Raw genomic sequence first — 14,276 nt, forward strand, 5'->3', positions numbered from 1 at the left:
TTTTTTCCTGCTGTAAGACAAGGCAAGGGGAGACCTCTCATTCCCTTTGCTCAAGTTAAGTGGGCCCTGTGTGTCCACAGAGGGGAAGGGGGAAACACGCTACCTGCACTCCCAATGCATCAAAGGCCAGGACTGGGTAAAGACGGGCGCCTGGCCTGTGGGGACTGGCTTCGGAGCCCCCGGCCTCGTGGTGAAGTGGGTGTATGAGCCAGACTCACACAGTCATGTTTATGATCCCTTTTCCACCTCAAGTAGCTGTTGGGAAGAAACATGGAAGAGTGGGGGAAAGCCTCAGAGGGGCCTTGGTAGTACTTTCTGGGTTGGAAATTATTTTATTTAATTTCTTCATGCATTAGAAAATGAGTTATTTTGCATTCAACCTCATAACGATAAACATTCATGTTTCATATATTAGTTCTTAAGCAGATGTTTCAATAGATGAACCTAGCAAACACCAGATAAAATGTCACTTTAGGAAGAGAAATGGCATGGGAACCTCATTGAATAATTGGGAATGTTGCTTCTTTCAGCGGGGACCTCACTTTCTTTTTTCTTTTTTCTTTTTAAATTACAGCTTCCATTCAATATTATTCTGTATTAGTTTCAGATTTGCAGCATAGTGGTTAGAAAATCATTACTTTACAGAGTGGTCCCCCCGATGTTTCAAGTACCCACCAGGCCCTATACATTCTTGTTGGGATGTTACTGACTATATTCCCTATGTGCTGTCCTTGGCATCTCTGTGAATATTCTGTAACTACCAATCTGTACGTCTCAATCCCTTCATCTTCTTCACCCAGTCCCCCAATTCCCCTCCCCTCTGTCAACTGTCCGTCTCTCCTCCATGTGTATGAGTCTGTTTCTATTTTGTTTTAGTTTGTTCTTTAGATTCCACATATAAATGAAATCATATGGTATTTTTCTTTATCTCTCTGACTTATTTTGCTTAGCATAATACCTTCTAGGTCCATCCATGCTGTCACAAATGGTAAGATTTCATTCTTTTTTATGACTACTACTCTATTGTATGTGTGCACCACAGCCTTTTTATCCACTCATTTATGGATAGGCATCTGGGCTATTGTGAATAATGCTGCAGTGAACATAGGGGTGCACATATTCTTCTGAAGTAGAGTTTCAGGTTTTTTCAGACTTAATCCCAGAAGTGGATTTAGTAGGTCCTAAGGCAGTTCCATTTTTAATTTTTTGAAGGAACTCCATACTGCTTCCCACAGTGGTTGCCTCAGTCTGGTTTCCCTTTTCTCCACAACCTCGCCCACACTTGTTTGTTGATTTATTGATGATGGCCATTCTGGCAGGTGTGAGATGGCATCTCACTGTGGTTTGGATTTGCATTTCTCTGATGATTAGTGATACTGAGCATCTTTTCATATGTCTGTGGACCATCTGTCTGTCCTCTTTGGAGAAGTGTCTATTGAGGTCCTCTGCCCACTTTTTAATTAGATTGTTCGTTTTTCCGATCTTGAGTTGTCTCGAGTTCTTTATAAACTTTGCATATTCACCCCTTTACTAGCTATATCATTGGTGAAAGGTAGGTTTTCTTTTCATTCTGCTGATGGTTTTCTTCGCTGTGCTTAAGTGGGGTAAGACTGCAGGGACATGTCATGGGGCTATTGAAAAGGTCCGTGACAGTTATGTGTATGGTAGGCACTTTAGGTAATTTCCCTGGTGAAAAATGAGCTTGTGACTGAATGGTTTGGCTTTGAAATTAAGATTATGATTCAAATTCACTCTCTCAGCAAATGCAGCATCTTAACATTTGCCTACATGGCAGCCTCTACTCCTTAGATGAGGGCAGAGAATCATCTCCTGAATATGTAATCCCAGAAAGAGATTGCTACACACTCCCCATTCCTGTACCTTCGCGGGTTATATACAATCCATTGAATTTCTTCTCCATGCACAAAACAAGAAAAAAATTTTTTTGCAGAATTTAATTATGCATTTTATAGTAATGGGAACAAAAATGTTCCCTTTTTCACAGTTCAATCTTGAGAGTATTTGTTGATTCTCAGACAGTTCTTGTTTTAACTGATGAAAGTCCTTTCAGGAAACAGTCTGCTAGGAGGATTAGCCACTGACACACCACCACTACAGAGAAGAGGTTATGAGCCCAGGCCTGAGCGGAAGTGAGCAGAACTGAGTTCAAATCCTGGATTTTCCTCTAACTAAATAATGTTGGCATAGACCCTACTTCATAGGGTTGTTCTGAGGGTAAAAGAATTTGGATAAGGCCGTCAGCATTTGGTAACATTCGCTGGATGTTAGTTACTAATGATGCTATTATTATCCACAGAAGCTTTTTTTGGTTCTCTGGGGACACACACACACAAATGAGCAGAGAGACAGAAACAATATACTTATCATAGTATATTAACTGCATGCAACTGATGTGAAAGTTTTACCTTATGAAAGCAGCGTTGTCTTTTACATTCAGATATTGACGTATTTAGAGATGAGATGATTTTATGTCTTGAATTTGCTTCCGAACGTGGGAAAGGCAGCTCGGGAGGGCAGTCACTGTGTGGTGGAGCGAGGTCAGGCTCATACTGAGAGCGGCCCGGCCCGGTGACCACAATGGGGGCTCTGGGCTTTTGTATAGTATGAAATTTTCCATTATAAAACATTTACAAATACATTAAAAATCATCACTGAATAGGATCATAGATTCATTTTTGTTGAAGGCGCCAGCTCTCAGCTTAGTTTCCTTTATCTCCTTTGGAAGAGTCGCTGATGCCAGTGAGCGGAGCGGTGAGACTCATGTCACTCTGGGTCGTGGCTCCTGGAGCCGCTCAGAGTGGAGACAAAATAAATACAGTTGCTGCATTTCCTTTGTCTTCAGCCACTTGGGAACCCTCTCTGAAAGCATTGTGGGCATTTTAAGTAACCCTGATTACCCAGCCACAACAATGAGCCTTTCAGGCAGCCGGGGAGGATAGAATAACTCTTTCTGCCCTTCTGTGCTGGCATGACAAAAGGCACAGCAGCTATTAAATACCGGTGCCCAATGACCTAATGAATAATTGGCCTGTAACTGCGTATTAGGCATTTTGGGATCTGAGCCTCTGCCCTGTGTGAACTTGTAATCTTCATTGTGTGGCCTTGTTAAGTGTGGCTGCCAAGTTACGCATTGGCTTAGGAGGCGGAAGAACGAAAGCCAAAACTGACCTCTGAATATTTAAAAGTCAGGAGTCTCAGGGCGATTTTTGCTTCTTCTTTTTTTTTTTTAATGAAGATAATTTATCCTTCACGTAGACACTGACTGTGGGCACACATGGCCCTGTAAACTCTGGGCCTGTTTGACTAACCCTCTCAGCGTTCTTCTTTCCCATCTGCATGCAAGCCAGGGCGGGTACTGGGCTCCCCTCTCTCTCATTGCCTCTCCCAGAGCAGCTTCACTAAAGCAAAGAATTTGAACCTACATTTCAGAATTCTTCTTTTCCCTCTGAAATCCATCTGTAAGGGGCAAAGCACATGGCTTTCCATAAGTCTAAGTACAGTAATTTGGAGCAAAGCTGTCAGAGAGTTTATAGAATTTCTTGCCTTTCCCTAAAAATAAGGCAGGTTCTCAGTTGGCCAGGGCAGCTCATAGAAGTACTGTCTCTCTCTCTGGTCAGCACCTTCGGCCAGGACCAAGCTGAAGGGAGGGAGGAATGAGGTTTAGCCCCAGCTAAGTGGAAAGACAGGTGCCCAGACAGAGCCTTCTAGAATACAGTGCAGAATGTGTTACCACACAGATAGGAACTGGGCACTCTAGGGGCGGAGCCGAGCATCTGGGGACATCGGGACAGACCTCACGGTGGAGGCATGAGATATCTGGGCTGAGGGTATAGCCTGGGACTGTACCGCGTTCTCAATCAAACCCCCTTAGGATCCAGTTTGAAGATTCTGTCCTGTTAGGTAGTATCTGGCGTGAACCCAGCCCTGGCATTTCCTTTGGGGCTCGGGCAGTTCTGAAAATGCCTAAGATCAGACTGAGAGGTCAGGATCGAGGTGTGTCTGTGCCCTCGGGTATCCTGTGCCCAGGGCGAGTTGGGTCCCCTGTCCTGCTCAGTTCTGTCTCCTGATTAGCGAGCTTGTGCAGAGGGCACCGTGATGGGCGCCGGACAAAACTGATTGCAAAGCACTTTCTCTCCCTGAGCAATTCCTGCTACCCGTGATAGCTGCTGAGTAATAAGCAGTCCAACCTCTTACCTGGGCTTAGTCATAAGCTCTCTTGAGCAATCACAAGTCAGCTTTTTAGACCATTGTGGGTTTCTGTTAGCACTTGTTTCTGTTTCCCGAACATAGGCTTTATGGGCTCTTAGCAGGCATAACGGCTTCAGGCAAATTCAGAAACTCAGTAACCTAGTTTGGCAATGTGAGAGAGTCGGAATGCTCTGGGCACAGGTCCATGCGGGCCTGGACCACAGGGCTAGACCATGGCTGCTGATGCAGGCCCAGGGCTCAGCTCCCCAACAGCCTTGCTCTGTCCTGGGGCTGCGAACCGTATATGATCTCTACCCTTGTCCGGACCCCATAATGTGTGCACTCAACCCTGGAGGAGCCACACAGCCAGGCTCTCCTAGAGTTGTGAGTCCGAGGCCACTTGTAAAGAACTGAGAGACAGCACTCCTGGTGGTGGCCTCCTGCACCCCCCACCCTGGGTTCTTGTGATCCCACCTTCACGTGGCTTAAATACGTCTTGCTCGTATTGAGGGGCGAGGGGACAGTGGGGAAGGAAGTACTCCCTGCAGGTCACAGCCCACTGAAAACAGTCACCCGTGCAGAAGGGCACAGGAGGCTACTTTGGAGGCAGAAGCTGGGTGTGGTTTAGAGGCGGGGAAGGCTTGCTCTCTGAAGTGGATGCACAGGTCCTTGGCACACCTTCGCCTCACGCCCCTCACACCCAGGGGACCACGGCCAGGAGCAGAGAGGAGTCCGGTGTGTATGGCCACTGATCTGTGCCAAGGAAACTGCTGCTTTAACCTCCCTTATCGGGGTTCCTGGAAAACAGGGCTTTGTTTTCTTTCCCAGGTGTTTTACAGTGACCTCTCATTGTAAGACCTGCGTGGTCGGACTCCCAGGTCACAATGTGGAAACCAGTCCCACCAGTTCTGTCTCACCTACCTCCTCCAGCTGAAATGTGATCCTAGGCTGGATGGACAGACACCAGCCTTGTCCCTTGGGCCAAGCGCACCAGCAGAGCAGGGACAGGAGAACAGAACCATGAGTGCCCACTGTGGCTGTGGAGCGGAGTAGCAGTCAGCTGTGGCTACCAAAGACACTCCAATGAGGGAACCCCATCAGTGCCCCATGGGGTAGGGCCATGGCAGCCCCCCATGCTGGCTGTTGACTACAAATCTCCAGGTCAGGGACATCACCTAGCATCCCTCCTAGCTGCGCAGCCACCTCCTTGCTGCTAAGCCCATGTGGTTTGCCTCCGAATGCTTCGGTCCTTAAAAAGCAAAGCATAAAGGCGTCACTCAATAGGCCAGGCTGCTTCTCTTGTCCTGGCACAGGTGAGCCAGGAGGCTGGCAGTGTGTGAGTGTGTAGGACTCTTTTCCAGCCTGCCTTGATGAGGGGCCTTCCTCCCTCTGAACGTGCCCAGTGCCAGGAGCCGTGTTGGGGCAGGGTTGGTGTAGGACATTGCTGCCTTTTCTGTGCACACTTTTCTCAGTGCCCAGCCGTGTTCCTGTCTACATGGAGGCCCTTTACCAAACAGTTCTGCTGCTGCAAATTCATCTCCTCAAGTGGACTTGGCTCCTCTGGGTTGGGGGAAGGGTGGAAAGTGCCTTTGTCCTGGGTTCCCCATAATTCACTAGGCCTCTTGAGGCTCCTGTGTGCCTGGGATACAACAACACACACCCTGTTCTTACTCCTGTTCTCCTTTTCCTGCTTAGGAACCTGCCCACTAAGCCCCTGAATCAGAGAGAAACAAGGAGTCCTCATTTCTGCGTCCTCTCCCCCTCCATCTCCAAGGGGTTGTCAGGCCTCATTACTGACCGTGGTTTCCCCAAAGCTCTGCTGGCTGGCCCCTCACCTTCCAATCCATTTGTCACTGTCCTAGCTCAGGTCTTAACATCTCTTCTCTGAACCGATTCAGCTGGGAACCTGTTACTCCCTTAGTCAAAGACGTTCAATGGGTCCCTTTTGCCTAATAGCTGAATATCACAATTCCTTAGCGTGGCTTTCAGGGCCCTCCGTCATGCAGACCTAACTTTCCTCTCCAGCCCCAATTTGAAGGCTCCAGCATCCCTTGCTGTCTCTCCAGCCTCACTGTACCACATGAAGCTCCTGAGCCTCGTCGCACGTCACACCTCTCCGTCCGTCTGCCCAGGCTGGCCTTCCAACACCCCTTCCCTGTCTGGAAGACCGCCTCTGCTGTGGGGTCGTCCCTCTCGTATTTCTCTCACGGCACTTGCTCATACTTCCGTCATGCCATTTGTACTGTACAATAGTTGGTTCTCTCTCCTTCTTCCCCCACTCATATGTATAATATACGAAATACTTACACACATATGTATATGTATATTGAACAAGTTTTTACTGAGTGCACTACTGTTCTAGGCACAGTAGTGAGCCAAATCAACTGGAAGCGTCCTTCACAGACTTATTCTTCAGTAAATACTGGTCTCGCCCTCACACTGGAGTTCCATGGGGATAAAGATCACCTGTACTCTAGATGCCTATCTATTATAGTCCCTGGCACACAGTGGCCACTTGCCCCATGAATGGTCACTAAGTGAACTCCAGTGGGCAGAGGTAGATACCGGAGTGGAGGGACGGGGTAGGTGGATGTCTTATGGGTACAAGGTAAGTGGGAAGCCTGGGAAACTCACATCCTGCTCTCACTTTCTAAAGGGCAGCCTCCTTTCTGTATGTGGTCAGCCCATTCACATGGAAGCATCATCTAGGGAACCCTGAGGCCCATTTTGTGAGTTGATCTGAATGTTTTCTCCAGATAACCCAAAGAAGTTTGTTCTTTTCAAAGCGTGTGCGCATGACCACTCTGTGGTCTGATCCCCCATCCCGCAATCCAGCTCGTCCAGGTGGATGGTTTGGGGCCCGGCTGCCCTGACACCTGCTGTTCCTTGTTTCTTTCAGAGATCTGAAACTGGACAATGTGCTGTTGGACCACGAGGGCCACTGTAAACTGGCAGACTTCGGAATGTGCAAGGAGGGCATCTGCAATGGAGTCACCACGGCGACCTTCTGCGGCACGCCCGACTACATCGCTCCAGAGGTGAGTGCTGGGGAAACCTGAGCTCCACAGTAACCCTGACGAGGGATGCCCCGGCTTGCTCTTGTGCACTGGGGCTTTCTGGGCAGTGTTGAAAGCTCATGCCTCCACACTCCTTTGTAGTTACTTCTCTGGGTGATGGCTGAAAATGTCCTCGGTTCCTCTAAATGAGAATTTGAATCAAAAGTTGTTTTTGTAAACTTGGTGGTTGCGTTCAGGCTTTAGTCCTGAATGAGGAGTCACAGCTATTTACTTTCTTCCTTATCTCTATTCCGTGCTTGCATCCCAGACCCATTTAGCAGAAGTAGAGAAAAGCTCTCGAATCTTTTCCATACAAGTGAGTGAGCCCCTCCACTTCCTCTCATATAGATGTAGTCCCAAGCCCCTCTCTGTTTTGGATCTGCGCATGTCATTACCTTGGCCTAAGCAGGCCATAAATGTTTGATCGCCTGGATGAGAAGGTGGCCTTTGAGTTGACACAGGGAAAACTGGCCACTCCCCAAGATAGAATGAAACAAGCGTGTCAACACAGGAAACTTCGCAACATGAATGTCAGCACAGGAAACTCAATTTTTTTTTACTTTGATATTTCCTAATCTGTTGTTTTCTCTAGTTATTAAGGATGCATTTGTTAATCAGGTATGCGAAGCCCCTCTCACATCGCCCTCCCTCTCTGCACAGATCCTCCAGGAAATGCTCTATGGGCCCGCGGTAGATTGGTGGGCAATGGGCGTGTTGCTCTATGAGATGCTCTGTGGTCACGCGCCTTTCGAGGCAGAGAATGAAGATGACCTCTTTGAGGCCATACTGAACGACGAAGTGGTCTACCCTACTTGGCTCCATGAAGATGCCACAGGGATCCTGAAATCTGTAAGTTTGGCTTACCTAGCTGTTTTCGACCTACAGCAAACCAGCTTGCTAGACGTGATTCTTGTGTCTCTATTTAATACCTCCCACTAGTAAGCTACCAGCTTTAACTGAAATATGTGATTTCATCTATGGAATCAAAGAACCAGAGTTTTCTCAGGCCGTTTTCCTCTCTTATGCAATAGTTACTTCTGAGCCAACTATGATAGCAGTTGACGGTGTTGCTTGCCAACTACGCAGGATTTCTAGCACTTGCGGCTTTAGCGCGATGTTCCCTTCCGTCGAGACATACCATGGTAGTGGGTCACATTCCACCATTCCCAGTGTGTTGCACAGTTGATTGTGTTTCTGCCGGTAGTGTCCAAGGAGCAGGACAAAGGCCCTTTCCCTTTGTGCTGGGAGGTGAGTAAGAAGGTTTTCCAAACCTCTGCAGATCTGTTTTGCTTCCAGGGTATCCTTAACGCAAGCCAGGTGCCAGGCCCAGGATTCAGGTGCAGTGAGGTAATACACCATGTTAAAAAAGTCCTTTTTTTGCATGCATTTAAGGCATTATACTGGAAGCCTTATTTTAAGTGTGGAGAAACATGGATTGATGCCTTTATGTTGAAAATAAGAAAGCACATTGTAGTTCGGCTCGGTTCTGTAACATTATTTGAGTTCGAAAATCACGTATTACCACCTACTGTGCACTTAGGAGAGTAAAGATGAAGATAGCTGGTTCATTTCTAACAGGTGTTGATGGTGCTGGGGGTTTCTGTTGAGAGGCCTGTGGAGCAGCTGCATTTTCTCATATAGGACCTCCAGCCCTGGAAGAAAACTTACTGTCTTCACAATTTCTAAATGTACAGTTCAGTAGCATTAACCACATTAATGTGGTTGTGCAACCATCACCACCGTCCATTTCCAGAACTTTTATCATCTTCCCAAACTGCAGCTTCATAGCCCTTCAACTCTACCTCCCCCCAGTCCCTGGCAACCACCATTTCGCTTTCAGTCTCCATGAATTTTACTACTCCATGTACAGCACCTCGTGTAAGTGGAATTATGCATTTGTCCTTTAGCAATTAAAACATGTTTAAAAACCTGGGATCAGAATCCAGATTTGCCTGATGCCCGTCCAGGGTTCTGAGCTAGACTACATCTGGCTGTTCCCTATTTTTCTTCTACCTCCCACTAATAAGCATCTTCTAACCTCAGAGCCCCATGTTTTTAGAACCTAAATCACTCCCTGGTGTGGTTCTTTCCAGTTGCACCAGAAACGTAAGCCGCTGAAGGAAGCTACTACAATGCTGTGTACCTACTACGCACACAGCATCAATCTGTCACCTACTTAACTTTCAGTAACGTCAGATATAATGTTTGTAATAATGTTACAGCATTATTTAAAGAGTCCGCATTTGAATAATGCCATAATACCAGAAATAATTGTTATTCTATTGACCTGAGATGAGTCTGTGACCCTGGAAGAAGAAACTGATGTATTAGTAAACTAGAATCCCTGTTTAATTCAATTCAGCAAATACGCGTCAGATGCCTTCCCTTGGCCTGGCCCGTGCTTTGTGCTGGGAGTGCAAATGTGAAGAGACGTGGCTTCTTATGCTGCTCACAGTCCAGTAGGAAGGGGGGAGTGTAAATAAATACTTAGCTCACCGCCGAAGAGAAATAATCAGAGCTGTCTCTGGAGGCAGAGACAGGGGAGGTGACACAAGGGGTGACACAAGGACAAGATGGGGGAAGTAGCACTTAAGCTGGGTGTTGGTGAACAAGTAAGGGTTCAGTAGGGTACAAAGCCCCAGAGGCAGGAAGTGGTGTGCATGGTTACAGACCCACAGTGACAAGCTCAACACCCCTGGAGTATTAGGTGCAGGGAGGGGCAGCGAGAGAGGGGTGTAGGACATGTGAACCTTGAGGGGCCTGAGAGACATACAGGAACTGTGTACACCTTGCCATTGATCACGTGGGTCTGGAACTCAGGAGAGGCTGGAGCTGATCACTCTAGCATGGTCGTGAGACTGTGGGAGTAGATATTGACTAGGGGAGAGGGCATAGGGGGACAGAGGGGACAGAGGATGGGGCCTGGGGCCCACCAGTGTTTAAAGGGTGGCAACAGAAGAGGGTTCAGTGAGAAGGTTGGGAAGGAATGACTTCAGGGTGTATGAACATCTACGTCCGCAGTGCATCTGCAGTTTCCTTCTGGTGAAACAGGCCAGTGGTTTTACAGCATGACTGACCCCTGAACTGATGCAGCAACTCTTGAGTAGCGCTGGCTAGGACCACGTGGTCTTAGGCCAGGTAACTAAGGGCTTGCGGGCTACGTCTGTGCTGGGAATTAGGTGAGTTAAGGACTCTGAACAAGATTTCATTTTGTTGTATAGTTCCAGATCGAGGAGGGCACTCCGCTCCCTTTAAAAATGCAGGCTTCAGCCTTTTTTCCAGGGTTCTGTGAGCCTGGCGACTTCCAGAGTTTCTAGTGCTGAAGGTTGACTCCATTCAGTGGTGTCTTGCATAGTCCTAAAAACTGTCAGGGAGTCGTGTTGCTAAGTTCCGGATTGTAATCACTTGTCTTTACCCTTAATTTCATCAGGCTCGGTGACTATTAGAAACACAAACACAGAATTTCAGAGACGGCAGATCCTTAAAACATTGGGTCCACACCCCTGGGTGGTAGGTGAAGCTGAGGCTGAGTGAACCAGGAGCACGTGGCAGAATGGAGAGAGCACACACTGATGTGAGAGTGAGAGGCCTCACTCTACTCCCACCTCAGCTTCCCAGTTTCTCCCTCTGCGAGGCGGGAGGATGGCGCCTGCGGGGCCCACTTCCAATGGGGTAGCGCACATGAAAGCATTTTCGGAGTGGCCCGCACTAAGTCACTAACGTTGTTGAGTCATGACTAGTGATTTCACAACACGCTGAAAGGTGTCATTATCTTCCTCCTCTCCTTGAAGAATTCGCCAACATCATCATGATCATTAAGCGCTAAATTGTACAAGAGGCTGGGTTAGATTTTTATCCTGGAGAGGACTGGATTTGTGTTTTTCCAGGAGCTCTCTATCTAAACCAAAGACACTCATGTGGTGTGTGGTCAAATAGGTGTTGATCCTCCTGTTCATTGAACAGAAACCTGTCGATGCACAGCAGCCCTAGGACGGCTGTGCCCACGTGCAAGGGGCTGGGCGTGCAGAGATGTGCAAGACAGACATCATCCCTGTGTTCATGGAATTTACAGTCCAGTTGGGGTGGGAAGACATGTTTACAAAAGAAATTCTACAAATAACTACGTATATTCTTACAATGCAATAAGGAAGAAGTCCGAGGTGCTTTGAGAATATGTAGCAGGCAGACCAATCTAGGCCGTCACGGGAGGCCACCCTGGGGAGATGACATTTCAGCTGAGAACAGAGGCTGCAGGGGAGTCAGTCAGGCCTACAAGTGTGCAATGGTCTTGAGGAAGGAGAAGCCCTTTTGAGTAAGTCTGTGGCTGACCTGTAACCAGCACATGTTTGGGGCAATGGTGGGGGTGGGACAGAACGACTCAAGGGACACCAGAGCCCATGTGAAGGAGTGTAACCTTTACCTGAAGTGCAAATGTGCGTCATTGAAAGACTGCAAGCAAGCAGGAATGACTGAATTATTCTTTCATAGTTCAAAGGTCACTCTGGGTCTAATAGACTGAAGTAGTCACAGATGAAATGCCTGGGGTTTTTCCAGAGTAGTCCAGGGGTGGCAGGGAGGAACAGATTAAACAAGACTGGGCACGGGTCAGTAATCGTCAGGGCTGGGAGGTGGGCACGTACTGACGTGTGTTTGAGCATGTCCATAAATGGTAAATTTTAAAAAATGAGCATAGGAGTCAAAGTGTGCGTACACGTGCACATATGTAGACTGTGTAAGACAAGTGAACTTCGCCTGCAGGGATGAAACAAGATGGTTTAACAATGTAAATATATACAAAGAGGAAAAAATGATGTGCGCCATGGATGTAGCTATGTCATTTTTTAAGTTTCGTTTTGAATTTATTGCGAAGTATTTCCATAACAATGGATCTGGCTACATCTTTGATTCCCAGGAAGAGTCTCCACCAGGCCCTGGCCTGGGCGTCTCTATCAACCTGGTCATTTTTATGCTACAGACAAAATTAATCAGTGGTTTCAGCATACTTATTTTTTTTACCACCCATGAATAGTTTCCATACCTTCTCAAGAAGTGTCCCTTCAACCCCCAAGTTGAGTACCTAAGTGTACCCCAAAGAAGGATTTTTAACAAACAAATGGGAACAGAGAAGGAAGGCTCTCACCGGTGCAGTTGGCCCCAAGCTGCTGCCCTGGTGACCCTGTGCAATTCTTCTCTGCTGGGCCGGGTCTGCCTTTCCCGCTGAGAGGCAGGAGGGCCAAGGTCTCCCCGCCAGCCCTTCACATCCGCTCTCACCACCACCTCTCTGTGACAGGTCACCCCGAATTGGCTTCCTGAAATTTCCTGATCTTTTCTTTGGAACATGATGTCAGGACTGAAATTGGTGTCTGCCGAGTATTCTCCTTGGCCTTTTATATTTTTTCTTAAAAAAAAAAATGCTTTCTGAATTCCTCCCTACCTTTTTAAATGGAAGGTATTATTCCATATCTGTAGAAGCCATTTGGATAACCACTTATAGTAAATAACATCCCATAGAGTTATGAAGCCTTCAGGCCTTTGTGGGGTATGACAGTGTCAGTGAGTGCCATGAGTTCAGGGTGAGGGGTGCTCTTGTCCAGCATTCCACAGAAAGCGGTAGGACAGGAGGGGCACCAATGTCTTGCCCAGCGTGACTCCTAACCCAATATGACTTCCTTACCCTGGCCCTCCCAACTGTCACCTCTGCCGCCACCCTGCGATAGTGGGCTTTTGAGTTCTTCGTGTGTGGGTGTCCAAACATTTCATATAGACATGGACAAGGGGCAGCCACTGGCCTGAGAACACTCTCCAGGGACACAGAATCAGGAGGAGCAGTTCACAGTTTTCAGCCCAGGACTTCTACTTGGAAAAATTTCTCAACTCATTAACCAGTGAGCCTTACAACTAAACATAACCATAGTATGTGCTCCAAACTCCAAAAAATGCAATAGCCTACTTTCCTTGCCAGCCCTTTTGTCTCTCCTTTCTCACCTTCCCCTTAAACATACAATACATGTCAAATGCTCACATGTGCATGCTCCGAAAGCAAACAGTTCCCACCCCCACTCCCACAGAATAGATTATAAAAGCTCACAGCAGCCACCGAAATTAACACAGAAAAGGTATTTACATTTGTGTAAAGAACAGATATAGGCTTTCCAGATTTCTGACCTTAAAGATGATATTGTTTTTTTACTTGGTTTTGGAATAAATGATTTCTATTGACTGAGTTGCCTAAACTGGCGCCAAATCATCCCAAAGTGCTAATAACCATGACAGAAGAAAATGTATAGTTTTCTTAGAGCTTCCGTGGTTGCACTGCGTTTTGCCTACAGCGAGCTTAGGAAGGCGAGGGCCGCTGAGGTGAGTGTTCTTTTGTGCTAAATCATCTCCTGGAAAAAATCACGAGGCTCAGCGCTGACTCAGGTGAAGTTAATGCCCTTGCTTCTGAGCTCACACAGGTGGCCAGATTGGCGAAAGGAGTTTGGTACGTTCTCCTGAGTCACCTTTGTCAGTTCGGGAGGCATTGTAAACTTAGCATCAGAAGGAGATTATAGAGCGCTTTTGTTCCTAAGCTTTATAGAAATTGAAGTGTGTGTGTACGTGTGTGGGTTTATCTGTCATCACACATACCAGATTTCATCATCTGCACGTTGTCTACAGGAGTTCTGTTTGCCCCTTAACACAGAGGGAACCCCAAAGATCTTTTTTGCCACATCTGTCCTACACCTATCACCAGGAAGTTGGTCAGAGCAGTATTGAGTTTGAGCCTCTCTATTTCCTACTCCCCTCCTGGTAGAGGTTGGAGCACTCAAGGGAGCAACCACAGTAGTCAGCCAGGAGGAGGCAGAGGAAGTGGAAGAAAAACTGGGACTGGAATAATGCATAGAATCCAACTCTAGACCATTAGAGCTGATTTTTCAAACACTGTTTTGGGGAGAATCCAAAAGAAAGTTACTTTCAAGTAAGATCCTTTAACAAGAGGGATGGTGTAATATTTGGACTTCTGGTCAAGAT

General features: G+C 47.2%; 1 protein-coding gene across 2 annotated transcripts in view; it reads left to right on the forward strand.

Annotated features, from left to right (window-relative positions):
* Nucleotides 1-14,276, forward strand: part of PRKCH (protein kinase C eta) — a 256,636-nt gene that overhangs the window by 228,701 nt on the left and 13,659 nt on the right. For both annotated transcript variants that reach the window (XM_053927481.2, XM_024567580.4), the window contains exons 11-12: nucleotides 7,109-7,247; nucleotides 7,926-8,114. In XM_053927481.2, the coding sequence (XP_053783456.1) occupies nucleotides 7,109-7,247; nucleotides 7,926-8,114 (328 nt within the window). The remainder of the gene's footprint in view (nucleotides 1-7,108; nucleotides 7,248-7,925; nucleotides 8,115-14,276) is intronic.

The sequence above is a fragment of the Desmodus rotundus genome, chromosome 7, assembly GCF_022682495.2.
Source record: "Desmodus rotundus isolate HL8 chromosome 7, HLdesRot8A.1, whole genome shotgun sequence".
Classification (NCBI taxonomy): domain Eukaryota; kingdom Metazoa; phylum Chordata; class Mammalia; order Chiroptera; family Phyllostomidae; genus Desmodus; species Desmodus rotundus.